The sequence below is a fragment of the Squalius cephalus genome (genome assembly GCF_949319135.1).
Source record: "Squalius cephalus genome assembly, chromosome: 7".
In the NCBI taxonomy this organism is placed as follows: Eukaryota; Metazoa; Chordata; class Actinopteri; order Cypriniformes; family Leuciscidae; genus Squalius; species Squalius cephalus.
In genome coordinates this window covers 36681202-36696331 of record NC_137128.1, presented here as the reverse complement: position 1 = coordinate 36696331, position 15130 = coordinate 36681202, and the positions used below count along the sequence as shown (strand labels likewise).

Genomic DNA, 15130 nt, shown 5'->3' with positions numbered 1-15130 from the left:
TTTTTTTTAATTCATAACTGTGTCTTGCATTTTATATTCCAGTAACATCATACATATGGGTTCTTCATTATAACATATTCACAGTTCAAAATGCAACAATTCCTGTTGTCTAATTCCTAACATCATTCCCCTGTAGAACACAAATATGTAAACGTTCAGCCATTTATGGGAGAGCAAAAGTGACCAGTGTTGAGCGCTACACAGCCGTGTCATGACGGCATCTTCAAATTCCTAAAAAACGTCACAACTTCACTCAACTCAATCCATAAGCAACGTACACAAACCTTTTCGACTTGGGATGTAACGATAGTGTTTTCCTTTGTAAACCTCATAAATCCTATATTAGAGTGACGCCGCACTTTTAAATAGTTTTAAAATTCTCTCGGTTTATGGTGTATGTTGAAAACTGATACAAAAGTGAAAAAGCGTGAGGATAAACAAATACACAAAACCAGAGTGTTTATGACTTAATAGCTCTGTTAGTGTGTTGACGCGTCAGCTTGAACACTCGTAAATAGGGTTTTGTACACAACATTAGCAAATAATTTAGGCCTACTGGACAGCGGCTGATTGTCAGTGAAGAAACATCAAGTATGCATGCCGGTGAGGGCAAAGAGAAAGACAAACAGCTACAAAAAAAAAGCACTATGATGTGCTACAATGGCTTTTTTGTCAGGCAGGCATAGAGGCAACAGGTCAGAAAGGCCTTGTCAAAGGAAGCCCTCATGGGGTGCTATGAGCATAACCAGACTGGGAATTAAAGGGATAGTTCTTAGTTTCTCAATTCTGTCATCATTTACCCACCCCTTTTGTCTTTACAAACCTATACAACTGTTTTTTATGTCACTTTCAGGGATTTCGACAGTTCTTGGTCAAGTAATTTGGGTTTGAAATGACATTTTTAGATGAACTATACCTTTAACCAAGTCTGATCACTAAACAAGCCTAATTAAAGACAGTCTGTAGTTCTCTACTGTACATAGTGGCATTTTGTAACCAAAGAGCTTTATAACACAAGTCCACTGTAGCAAATTCAAAAACTGTGAGTTTTGCCTAACTTATCTACAAGAATTATTGGGACCTTTTAAAAGCTCAAAAACCATCAGATTTCTAAAAGCAAGTGACATTACAGCTATAAAGTTCTTCTGGTTGTAATAAGAATCATGCGCACACACACACACACACTATGGGTACTGATTGCATTTCAGCGGGTGAATCTGTCCTCTTCGTTTTTCCGAAAAGTACAAATCTTAAAAGTTTGCCAATGGTTAAATAGACAATGTGATTGTGTAAAAAAAAAAAAAAAAAAAAAATCCATGAAAGAGAGTTCAATTCAAGGCCTGTTAGACTGTGTCTATATTTTGACTGTGCATCTCTTCTTTATGTTGCTTCTTGAGGGGAAATAGGAGTCCCACCGGGTTCAGTGGGGAAACCAATCCATAAAAGAGCAGAATTCCCTATAAAACGTTTTTAGGCCAATGGACAGGAAGAACAAAGCAAATAAACAGGATCGGGACAGATGCCAGCGCTCGAATCCAATGGTCTGGATATAGCAGTGTCTGTATAATGAGCGGTCAGTAGTTCTTCTCAGCAGTCGATTTTGCCTTTCTCCAGGGAGCTGTGGATTTTATCCAGAGTCTTTTTAATGCGCAGGGCGGTGAGTCGAGCCGATGGGTTCTGGTACCAGCACTCTTTCATCAGCTTCACCAGAGCAGACAGGGTCTGTGATCACACACACAAACACTTGTTTTCAGATCATGGTGAGGATCCAATGTTTTAGAAGCATAATCAGACATCTAGTTCCTTATTTTTCTTACAGGAATCACAACTACTAAAGATAGTGAGTGCTGCAGAGAAAACCCTGATTCCCTCAACAAAAAGCCAATAGGACTTTTTAAATTTGCTTTTAGATTATAACAGAAAATAAGATCTGTGACCAACAAAAGTTTATGATGATATAAACGACCACCACTAAACTTTCGACAACTCTTTCAGTCTTTAAAATCTGTAAGCTGGAATGCTTGAATAGTTTGCGATGAGGCTGTAAAAGCAGACTAGTGAGCAGATTAGTTTTCATCGAAGGTGTGATGACGCGGAATGTCCCTCACAACCTCTGTAGGCCAATTTAGCCACTTGTTAGCAAGTCTTTTTCAAGACATTTCAACTAGAAGTGAAAAAATGTTAACTCATCTCTGGGTTTAAGTACTCAATCCTGCACCACTCTATATGAGTGGACTATTAACACATCCACTGGACAGGTTTACAGGGACACAGAGATGTACTTACAGGATCTGAAAACCAGCGGTTGGGAATGAACGGCCTTTGCTGCTCCACACAAACCACTTTCCTCATGTCGTCAAAGCTGGGGTCGTTAGGCACCAGGTCATAGAAAGGTGGTTTGTATTCCTCTACGATTCCTACAGGATAACAGTCGAAGAAACAGTCACTGAGCATTCATTTGGACAACTGTCTGAACAGATAACTGTATTGCCCTTAAATACGGACAAAATATAATGAGATATTTCTGAGTGTCCAGTGAGCTGACCGTTACTGATGGTTCTGCGAGCGATCTCCCACAGCACCAAACCAAAGGCCCAGATGTCCACCCTCTTATAGGCATCAAAACAGTCTGTCTGAATGGTCTCATCTAGAACCTCCGGTGCCATGTAGCGCTTGGTTCCTACTTTAGGATTATTTCCCACATCCAGCTGATTATCAGACTGCGTGTGTGTTACTGCCAGACCTATAGAAAGATACAGGGAAGGGAATGAACAGAAGACCAAGGAGAGAAGTACATTTGTGAATCCCTAGTGTGTCTATATGTAAAACTACTTCTATTATACACTAAAATTTTGTTCAGTAATTTAAATTTGTTCAGTCATTTAAATTCCGCAAGGATGCATTAAATTGATAAAAAGTGACAGTAAAGACTTTTACTTTGTTACGAAAGATTTCTATTTTAAATAAATGTTCTTTTGTAAGAACAGTTCATTTAAAATATTTCACAATATTTCTGTTGTATTTTTGATCAAACACATTCAACCTTGGTGACCATAAGAGACTTAATTATCGACCCCAAACTTTTAAACTTAAGTGAAGTCAAAGTAGTCGAACTACTACGACTACTACTACCAGAAGTAGTCCAAAAAGCATTCGATTGGATTAATTTTATAGTGTAGACGCTCATGTGGTCAAATGCAGCTACAAAAGACATGTTCACCTGTTGAGTAATAAAAACGCCATCTCCATGCACTTTTAAACCATTTCAAATCCCTCAGTTCTTGCCATGTCCGAAGAGGCAAGCCAATGTTGATTCTCATTTTAGTACGAGCCCAGTCGCGTTCTCTTTGTGCCAGCAAACTCTCCTCTGTTCTGCATTTTGCTTTTGTTTTTTTGATTCCCTGGAGATTTCGCGAGCTCCATTGTCAACCTTTCTCGCTCGTTGTGACAACTAACCTATGACACCCCCACACCACACACGCGTCAAAGTAGCTGGAGCAACTTTTCTCTATTGACGGATATGACAAGACGCGTACAGACGAGTAATACAAGTATACAATTTCCAACGAAAACCATCCTGTCAGGTCTATAAAACACTTACAATAGGCTTACCATAGTGAATCAGGGTAAGATAAAACACGTTTTGGAAGAAGGATTGATTGATGATAAAAAAAAGAAGAAGTTAGTGTACCTATAAGTTGTACTATTTATTATTGATTTAATAAACGTTTTTCGTGTCCGCACAGCCTTGGTAAGGTCAGTTACTACAAGAAATTCATTACATTTTGCAGAAAATTTATTTTAAAAAGAATTAAAAAATATATATATTATGTGTACAGGGTCAAATTTGAAGAAAAAAACAAACAAAAGCACAGCAGATTATTACCCAGGTCAGCGATGCAGCACTGCAGATCTTTCTTCACCAGGATGTTCTTGCTCTTCAGGTCTCTGTGAGCGATGGCCGGTTTGCCTTCAGTGCCAAAGATCTCCGTGTGCAGGTGCACCAGCCCGCTGGCTACCGACGCCGCCATGTGCAGTCCATCTGCCATCTCCACGGCAACACGCTGCAGGTAGTCATAGAGAGAGCCATTCTCGTGATAGTGTGTGATGAGCCACAGCTGAGTGCTAGAGTTTCGGGAGGTCATGTCAGAAGCCATGAATCCTGCAAAGAAAAGAGTTTAAAATAACATTAGCCACAATGCTTTGAAAAGATCCTATTCTCTCTTTATGAGTCAGAAAAAAATATGTCTGACTCACCTAATATATTATCATGCCGTAGTAGAACAGTGTTGTATATTTCGGTCTCTCTAAACCATGACTTCTCATCTCTGGAGGAGAAGATCTTCACGGCTACATTCTCTCCTTGCCACTGACCTCTCCACACCTCACCATACCGTCCCTTACCTGAGAACATAAAACACGAAGAAATCATATCACATACATCACCGTCCCCAATTTGGGGCACATTTGTCTAGACAGAGATTACATAATTGTGTAATCGATACAAAGGCCCCAAAAACCCAATGGCCCTTACCAACACATTCTACCAGGCTGATCTGCCGTGCAACTGTCCTCTGCACCAGGAAGGGCAGTCCTGAACCACTGCCTGATGTGCAAGAATGATCCATCAGGTCCTAGAAAACAACAAGACCGATGAGTCAATATCTAACCATTAAAAGAAGGAATACATAACAAAACCACCGCAACATACGCTACTATTCAAACGTTTGGGGTCAGTACGATTTTTTATTTTGAACGAAATTAATACTTTTATTTAGCACTGGTCCATTCCATTAAATTGATCAAAAGTGACATTGTAGACTTTTGCATTGTTATAAAAACATTTATATTTCAAATAAACGCTGTTCTTCTGAACTTTCTATTATTCAAAGACAAAACAGCTCAATTGTTTTTAGCATTGCTAATAAGAAGAAATGTTTCTTGATCATCAAATCAGCATATTAGAACGATTTCTGAAGGATCACTTGACATTGGCTATGTTTCCATAAACCTATTCACATTTTGCGAAAAACCGTGAATGGAAATGCCAAGATGCACATCAATTTAAAAAAATGCGCATTAAAAAAACGTATGCGCTCATTTTAGTCGGAACATGCGCATAAACTGCAATGGAAACACATTTATCGAAATAAATTCCTTGATGCGCATCAAAAAAATCATGTGACTTTGCATGATAGGATGGTATAACTGATCTAACCAGCAAGCCGTCTTGTACAGCATCTGAAATGCTGTTTTGGTTGTTCTGTAATGCCTGAGCAAAGGATCGTCAAAGTGGTTCGGTATAATTACCTCTAGTTCTACTCTCTTACATGACTGCATTCCCAAAACAACAGCATCAGCCTCCGAAAGTAAGATAACACATTTACTGCTTTTCGTCTGCGAGCTCTGAGATGCAAGTAATTTATTATGAAAATTATTATATACAGTGGCTTCTGCTACATTTCTTAGTGATATTTAGCACCAGTTTATCAGGATGTGATGACTTTGTTCTCTTCGACTCACTAGATGGAAAAAGTCCTTTATTCTGCAATGTTTTATGCGATATTCTAATTTTTTTTGGACATAAGTTAAATTTGCAACTTTGGATGGAAACATAGCTAATGAAGACTGGAGTAATGATGCTGAAAATTCAGCCTTGTCATCGCATGAATAAATTATATTAAAACAGAAAACAGTTTAAATTGTAATATTTCACAATATTACTGTTTTGACCGTTTTATTCAAATAAATGCAGTGTTGGATAGCAAAAGAGACTCAAAAACATTTTTAAAAAATCCCAAACTTTTGAATGAATGAGTGAACATCAATGGATTCATGAGTGAAGTTTCCCATTACAATTCACTCACCAAATAAAATAAATGTAACATATTCCATACAGGTCCTGATATTTGTAATATACAATATATATTTCAGAAACAGTTGTAGTGTTTATAATGATAAAGTACCGCAAGTGTGCTGTCTCCAACGTTAGATGCAATAAGGCCGTCGATGGCTCCCTGCTCAGTGTCAAACTCATGCAGTCTCTCCAGACGCCCATGATGGAGTCTACGGCACACCAGCAAAGCCAGCACAGACAGCAAACCCAGAACCACAAATGGCCCGAACACAAAGAGAACCAACATCTCCACACGGTAATGCACAGCCTTCTCTGATTCTGGACCTTTTCAGAAAACACAAGCAAATAGATTTACCATACATTTACAATTTACCATGTATTAAATTAAAAATCTTTGAGCCACATGATTTATTAGTTGCTAAACTATAATTAAATAACTATAACTAAACAATTTTTTTTAAATTAAAACTAACAAATAATTGTATTTCTTATTTAATTTGATGGTCAGTGAAATTGTTTGCAGGGCATGTACATATCTGAACTTTAGTCAGTAAAGTCCTTACTCTTGATCCCTGTTTACAAAACAGTACCACAGCAAAACTGGTATTCAAATCACCAACAGGTTGCAGATTACAAATCTTGTTTCTCTAGAATTTGAATGAATTGACTTACTTGTCAGCAGTAGTCGTAGAAGGGTCTCTTTGGAGACGTTGGCGTTGCACATGTGTTGGGAGCAGCATTCAACGATGTGACTAGCAGAGGGATTTGCAGAGCAGGTCATGCGCTTGCTCTCTGCCCCAATCAGGCAGCCACGTTTGAACGTCGTCACATCGTTGATAATGATAACAGAGGTGTAACACTGGTCTCCGGTGCACTGCTGCTCATTACAGTCACTGCCGACACACATGCAGTCAATGGAGACATCTGGACAGAGACAGAAAACAGAAAGTGAGGTAGTTAAATAAAAAAACCTAGGAAAAAGGGACCCAGTCTGTCGCCAGTTATCCCCAGCTGCAAAAACTCTGGGAACAATGAAATTAATTAAGGAAGAGCAGCATGACGCCAGTCCTCACAGACGAGAGACTCTGTCTGATAACTGAGACTGTTTTCTTCCCTTTTCCCTGCCTTCATTTCCTGTGACACTGAACTGTCGACTTTACAAACTGACTACACAGGATAAAGGCCAGAGAGCATCAGTGACACAGATCAATTAACCCAGCATTCATGTTTTATGCCCTTCGTGAGACACGCTAACAGAGCCCGAGAAGAGAGGACACTGACACCTAATGAAAGTACAACTACTACTAGGTACACCATTCCTACAGTGCTGTGGCTAAAAGTTTCACTATGAATGAATTCACTATGAATTATTGGTGGCACATGAATGGCAAAAGATGGTTGACATTGCCAGCTCCATTCATTAAAGGGAAAGTTTACTCAAAATAAAAATTCCGTCCTCATTTACTCTCCCTCATCTGGCTCAAAACCTGTATGACTTTTATTCTTCTGCAGAACACAATCTTTTTTTTTTGTGGTAACAAAACAAAGTCATATAAGTTTTTGAGTGAATGATGGCAGATTTTTCATTTTTAAAGGAAATTCATTGAGAGGTTTCCAGTCTGCTTCTTTAGAAAACCAACTAGCTGTCAGTTTGTACCAAAAACTGTTCACTAAAACTACTAAATACTAACTAGTAAATGAATAGTACTAAGTACGATATCAACGATTATCCCTGCGGTGAAAAAGCTGAATTTTCAGCAGCCAATTTATTATCACAGCTGAAAACGGTTGTGCTGCTTCATATATTTGTGGAAAGTTCAAAAGACCAGCATTTATTTGAAATAGAGATCTTTTTGTAACATTACAAATGACTTTACTGACACTTCGGATTAATTTTCAGTCATGCTGAGGAAAAAAAAACAACACAAACAAACTTGTCCCCTGACATATCTGTATGTTCGGGTTTGTGAGTTGGCAATTAAAGTCCCCCTGTAGTCAATCATTGTATCCCTTAAAACTCACTGTTTATTACCAAAATTACATATTTAAAAAGTTTTTTTTTAAAGAAAAAAAAAAGTTCTTCATGTCTTGAAAATAGCTTGAATGTAACTCTACACCCTTGCCTCATTTAGTATACACTGTTCTATGAATATGCAAATTGGCCCCACCTCCACCCACTCAAAAGATCCACTCGTTGACGTGATTGGTTACAAGGTAGTTTGTGGCGTCAGAAACACCAGCAATTTCAAACCGCTTTTTTGAGACTGTCTTTGGTTCACTGCAGTTTTAAAGGGATAGTTCACCCAAAAATGAAAATTCTGTCATCATTTACTCACCCTCAAGTTGTTTCAAACCTGTAAGAATTTATTTTTTTCTGCTGAACACAAAAGAAGATATTTTGAAAAATGTCTGTAACCAAACAGTTGATGGACCCCATTGACTTCCATAGTAGGAAAAAAAAATACTTTGGAAGTCAATGGGGTCCATCAACTGTTTGGTTACAGACATTTTTCAAAATATCTTTTGTGTTCAGCAGAAAAAATAAATTCTTACAGGTTTGAAACAACTTGAGGGTGAGTAAATGATGACAGAATTTTCATTTTTGGGTGAACTATCCCTTTAAGGAGAAAATACTCAGCAATGGTGTTGACTTATGAATTTGAACATGGTTTGTCTTAAAGCATATTAAAAACACCACATAGACATATAGACAACATTAAAAGCTTGATTTTCACCACAGGGGGACTTTAAGAATTACCCATCACTAAACATCACATAAAATAAATAAATAACAATAATTATTAGTATTTTTTAAAGATAATTGGTATTATTATAGTTATATTATTCATAATAATAACAATTCTTATTCATAATAATAATAACTTAAAAAACATTATAAAACCATAATAATAAAAAATAAAAAAAAGGATTTATGTTTGCCAGGTCTTTACCTTTAGCCGATGTCCGTAAGAATTGAAGCAGGAAAAGGACGATGATTCGGGTGCTGCAATGCCCCATTTGGTTCACTGCACTGAAAGGAAAGCGAGGTGTTACAAATGCACATTTAAACCAAGATACACCACATATCACCTGTCCAATTTAAATAAAACTTCTGCAAAACAGTGGGCCAGAATCAATCACTAATTAAAAAAAAACACACACACAAAGATGACGACTTAATTACATTTTTTAAAGAGTGCAGCTGTGCTCTGCCTCTCTCACTCCTGTGTATGTGTGTGTGTTCAGACAGGGGTCTGTCTCCATGCCAACGGAGCAGAGAGAGAGAGAGAGATGCCCATTTAGGAAGACTTCAAAGACAGTGGAGGAGCACATTAGGAGAGGCAGAAAGGAACAAGCATTTTGGGGGTGTAGGAACTCACCGTAACGATGTAATATTCAAGGACACAAATCAGGGAGTCATGATTAATTATAGACTGAGAGTCCTTGTTGCATAATTTTATCTAATGCCTCTTTAATCCGTAAAAAAAAGAAAGAAAAAAAAAAGTAATTCAAAATGACCAAAATGCAATTTTACACAAGGGTGACAAGGATAGGCTTACTTGTACAACTCAGGTGACTCTCAGCACTGCCTTTCAGTATGCGCACAGCAAGACTCTGTCTTCCCATTGGATCCTAAAAAGAAGATCGAAACAATAGCAGCATGTTAAACTATTTTTCTTTTCTTCCCACAATGGTGAATTTTCCCTGGTCATTTCTTCAGGAAGGAGTGAGTGACAAGATAAGAGGGAGCCTGGGAGTCTTTACACTGATAGTAAGAGAGCTGATTCCCTTCTGATGCTACCCATGTTTAAAAGTTATGGTTTTACAAAGACATAGGATCCCTAAATGCTTCTGTTTTGCATTTTTCTAATGTAATAGAATTGTTTTTTTTTACCCATTAAAAAATTAGATTATCAGCATAACAATGAGTGAAAATTCTAATGAATGATTGCTCTTTCACTTTAATGACAGCAACATCCTGTGCTTCAATGGAAGAAACAACATCTGACTGTCTGTACAAAGTAGTTCGCATGATAAATGTATTTTTTCTAACATTAGAGGCCTTGAAATAGTGAAGAAATCTGAAAAATTCACTTCACGTCGTAACATTTTTTTCTCCAAAAGCTTTGACAATATTGTTTCAAGGTTTCATCCACATTCGGAAGCTCTTACAACCTGGATCATATTACATAAAGGCTAGTGTTATATGATTTCAAAGAGTTTGTACACGTTACATTTTTCTAGCAAGTGTAATAGTTAAGAATAGTATAGACCTGGTAATCGCAGTTTTACATGCACTGGTATTTCCAGATTTCAGTGATCGTGGGAGGCTTTTCAGTAAAGACCAGAGCGAGCCTTTATTGTCACAAAGTCTTACATGCAACAAAACAATCAAGACGACCGACATACAATGGTATTACACCCATAATTGTTAATGAAAACCTTTTATACAAGCAGACTATTTACATAAGGCTCTTGTATTCACGAAGGTGGGCGACAATAACACTACGGATCTGCTTTAACAGATACAAGTCGCTACATTATTATCAAAGATCTCTAACAGCAACGATCCACGCACAAACATCAACAAAAGTATAAAACAACTCGCAAAAACAGAGGCTGTCGCATATCATGACAACCGCTGTATTATTACTGTATCTAACAAACGGCCTGTTTGCAGCAGTTGTGCTAACTGTGCTAACAACGACCATTATCTCCTCGCTGGATTTAATTCCAACAATTCAAAGTGACATTGAAGATCGCTTTTACCTTCAGCTGCAATGCAGATTCATGTTTGTGTTAACGTTCCGTGTTTTCACTGTTTTATTCGAAGTCGTGTTTTAAGCGCAGACAGACTGTCTGCCGCCACCCAGAGAGACTGAAAAGACTGCGCCGTGACGTCACCATAAACAACTGAAGCGCGAGAGCATTGTGGGATACCACAGTCCGCCGAGTGTGAGGATCAGGAAGCACAAAACAGCATTTGACTATTTTGTAACGACACATTTCTGTCCCACACAACTTTTAAACAAAACCGTTTGGCTCAGCCTCACGAAGGTAGAAATTTAGTTCGTCAACAAACAGTGCCCAATTTTCTCTTTCTCTTTTCTCTATAGTGATGAATTCAATCTATTTTACAATATTTAATTTACATCTTGATGCTTCTTTCCAAGACGAACATTAGGATAGCAATAAGGCTATATATATATATATATATATATATATATATATATATATATATATATATATATATATATATAACAGGAATAGCCTGGTTTTACATCACCTATAAGTTTATACTGCCCATCAATTCCATGTAGGCCTATCAGTTTACCTTAAAAGTGTATGATCATTTTTATTACAATTTACAATCTGTTAAAGAGACACACATCTGCTTAAGGAAAGCAAATGTCCTTGCCATAATAGTCAAGGAGCCAGTGGCCTGACAGTTTTTTGCTCTAAAATAGCTTGTTGATTAATGACCGTGTCATTTTCTGTATGCGGAAAAAAGGATATGGAGTCAGGGACACCAAAGGGCAGGGAGATAAGTCGTCTGACGGCCCTCAAGTGGCAATTCCGTTCCACTCAATATCATAGATTTTTCATGTATAATCAAAGCAATGCAATTTTTGGGGCATTTATGTCATGGGGGTCAATGTTGTGTGGAACGCAATTGCAACTCTGGGGGAAATGCACTTTTACTTCCCCCCCCCCCTTGGCATGCAACAACATGAAACATAGAGAGATATATCTAGTTACTGAATATAGCATTCTGAAGTTAGTTAACACTTTAAAGTCTGACTTTACTGATAAAATATTGTACCGTTAGCCATTTTTGAGCCATTTTGCTGCTGTGAAAAAAAAAAAAAGTACATATATATACATATGGGTCATTGACGAATAAGGTTTTTAAAAGTTTAAAAAAAATAGAATGGAGATATAACTATATTTGAAACCATTTTTTAGTTTACTTAGTGTTTTTAGTTTAAGATTTTGTGGTTTGTACAATCAATTAACACTGTTTTGTGTCATTTTTTACAAGATGGACATTTTTTTTACAAGATGGTCATTCGGTTTAACCACTGATTTGAAAGTTAAAAACTGATTTGACATTGATGTTGAGATAGTATATAGTGTGTACCACAGAAGAAATATTAAAACAAATTATCACTGATCTCATAAATGTAATAATTTATTGGACTACTCTAAACACTCCAACATATTCAAGTAAAACATTGCACAGGGAAAGGAGAAAAGGGGAAATGTAAAAAAAAAAAAGAGCCTTATCTGCTTTATATTTGTATTACTGTAGTTCCTTTAGTTATTAAAAACAATATTATTCCATTTAAATATTTACTATATCGGTTTTACCGAATTACCTTTTGACACTTCAAAATCTTTAAAATACCTGTATATGTAGTAAAATATAATTAAAACCTTTTGGATTCAGTAAAAGAGATCAAGTTGTACTACCTTACATACTTTGGATGTTATATATTTGTTTTTTTATTATTATTAAGGCCTTTGGACAAAAAAAAATGACCCGTCACATCATTGACCCATATATACTTAAAAAAAATTCTTGCATTTATTAACAAGGATTTTGTAATGTTTTGGCTACATGTGGGCATCATTGTATGTGTACCTTTATAGGTTTGTTTTTGGCTCTGAAATGCTGTCTCCTATCCCTTAGCTGACTCGTGTCTCCTTCAATAAAGCATTGATTATGGAGAAGGTGACATGAGAATTAGGATTCAGAGAAGGTATCAAGTGGCCTATATGCTTCCTCAACTGCATAGTGGCACAAAAGAACCTCCTGTTGCCCCTCCATCCATATCTCTAATCAAACTTGGCTAGTTTAGGACCTTTGGTTTAATCTTGAGGGGCTTTAGAAGCTGTCCACAAAAAGCTATTGTATCTTACTTAATTATAACCTCAGAAATGATCTGACCTGCCCGGGTGCCAGGTGCAGTGAAGTGTGCAAGAGCTTGCATGCCATGAGGTCCCATTGGTTAAGGAAAGAAACACTAGATGCCCATCATGATCGGATAAGTGGAAAATAACCTAACAATGTTAGATCTGAAGAAGAAAAAAAAAAAGCAGAGAAACTTCAGTAAAGACCTAATGGAAAGTTTTCCCTCCCCTCTTGGTTTCTGAGACTTCTGGGTACCCTAAAAAGGGAGCAATATGAGCCCCAAGCCTTTTTTCTTGTCTTTTTCCTTTTTTTAGTTTTACTTCCCACAGCACCCTGTGAGTCTGAGCCCATTTGGTAGGTTACTGTTCATAGTCAGCATGGATCATCCAGGAGGACACCTTGCAGTGGTTCTGTTCCTGCTTGTTCTGGTTTCTATGTCCACTGAAAACAACATTAGTAAGTACTATATATGTTCTCAGCTTTCTGATCTTGTTAAGACATGGCTGGATGTAACATCTTGTTTGGATTGGCTTTCTGCACTGGATCAGAATGAACACAGGATTCACCTTGCTTGGAGAACTTCATATAGCAATGATTATGAAAAGGTTTTGGACAAACTTAACTAAACTTATGTTTCGTTGAAGCATGTATGCTTAAATGCTTGACAGTATTTTTGTAGGAAATATAAATCGTGCCTACCTATGAATTTTAATTTATTATTTTATTAATATTTAATCAATTAATATAAAGAAATATTATTTATTCATGGAAAAGAAGGATAAATGTAAGACAACTGTCCAGCATACATGGTTACTCATTCAATACTGTTTGTATCCCAAGTGTCTCCTAATTAAGTTGATTAAGATTGATTTGGTTTGATGAAGCTAAAATATAAAATTGTTTTGATTTGTGTAATTTTTTGGTCACCTCCTTCCTACACTTTTTGACTGACTGTAATATTAATAAAAAATGATGTATGCAAACTTTTGATTGGTAGTGTGAACAATTAACAAATATATTTGATGTTTTCATTCATTTGGAAAAGTATACATTTTGAATTATTATTTTTTCTTTGCAGTCAGATGGTGCACAGTGTCTGATGTCGAAGAGCAGAAGTGTTTGGATCTAGCTGGGAATGCCACAGCCAGGAACATCCGCGGACAACTACTGTGTGTGAGGGGCCAAAGTCCAACTGACTGCATGAAGCAAATTAAGGTTGTAGGAAATTGTTTCCCAAGAAGCAAATCAAATCAGAAATACTGCAAGAAAACAGATTTCAGAGATTTCAGATTGAACCTTAAAATTGTTCAAATCTTTGCTCCTCCTTTTTGATTTTCTGACACTCACTTTCCTTCTCAACTGAAAATTCAATCTTACAGAATGTGTTACATGTTTAGATGGAAATGGCTCCATAAATGATTTAGGATCATTTGTCTGTGATTCAAACAGAATGGCACTGCAGATGCCTCAACTATGTATGCTGATGAGATCTACACGGCTGGGTTTTGCTATGGCTTAGATGTAGCTGTGGGAGAGTCCTATAATGGTGTGGGTGAGTATTTAAACACCAGTCAAAGATCTGATAAAATCAGTGTTAGGGAAAGTTAATGTTAAAAGTAATGCGTTACAATATCGCGTTACTCCCTAAAAAGTAACTAAATCCATTACTTAGTTACTTTTATGGAAAGTAATCTGCTATGTTACTTTTGCGTTACTTTTTCTCACATCTGGGCTGGGCTTGCTTTTTTGTTTTTAATAACAAAAAAAAAAGTTCTAAAATGTAAAGGCCCTTTCACAGCAAAAGTGAAATGAATAAGCCTCAGGTTGAAGGAATTGCAAATTCACGGCTGAGCGGTAGAAGTACAATAACCATCATGTTTACACAGCGCACACCTTACTCTCGATTTCTCTCCACATGGGGACAGGATGGCTGTCAGTCAATAATTGGGAAAAAAAGTAACTTGCGTTACTTATTTTAAAAAGCAACTCAGATATTTTGTTGTACATTTCCTGTAATGCGTTACTTTACTAGTTACTTGAAAAAAGTAATCTGATTACATCACTCACGTTACTTGTAATGCATTACTTCCAACATAAGTGGATAAAATGTTTTCATTTGATGTCACTGATGTTTTGTGTCTGACACAGATGGCATTAATTATTACGTGGTTGCTCTGGCTCGGACATCATCAAGTGATCTGTCATTGCTGGAGATGCACGAGCGCAGCTCCTGTCACCCAGGGATGCGGACTACAGTGGGCTGGACTGTCCCAATCGGCTTCCTGGTCAACACATCACAGATCAGTGTGGATGAGCAGTGCAACTTTCCCCATGGTGAGGTGTTACTGTGCTTTATT

At 37.1% G+C, this 15130-nt stretch overlaps 1 protein-coding gene across 1 annotated transcript; it reads right to left on the bottom strand.

Moving 5' to 3' along the window:
• Window positions 1-795: 795 nt before the first annotated feature.
• On the bottom strand, window positions 796-10749 carry acvr1l (activin A receptor, type 1 like). Its single transcript, XM_079875385.1, has 11 exons — window positions 10628-10749; window positions 9418-9490; window positions 8809-8888; window positions 6530-6781; window positions 5967-6181; window positions 4535-4634; window positions 4258-4404; window positions 3887-4162; window positions 2546-2743; window positions 2287-2417; window positions 796-1722 (listed from the first exon to the last, which is right to left on the bottom strand). Exons 3-11 carry the CDS (start codon window positions 8873-8875, stop codon window positions 1588-1590), a joined length of 1521 nt encoding a protein of 506 aa, XP_079731511.1. The 5' UTR covers window positions 8876-8888; window positions 9418-9490; window positions 10628-10749; the 3' UTR covers window positions 796-1587.
• Window positions 10750-15130: the final 4381 nt, after the last annotated feature.

Bases quoted from the DNA above. Each gene is read 5' to 3' on its own strand.
- acvr1l (XM_079875385.1), bottom strand. From the start codon at position 8,875: ATGGGGCATTGCAGCACCCGAATCATCGTCCTTTTCCTGCTTCAATTC. The intron at 4,163-4,257 runs GTGAGTCAGACA...TTTTCTTTGCAG, and splicing joins ACGGCATGATAATATATTAG to GATTCATGGCTTCTGACATG. The intron at 2,744-3,886 runs GTAATAATCTGC...ATCTTTCTATAG, and splicing joins GTGCTGCATCGCTGACCTGG to GTCTGGCAGTAACACACACG.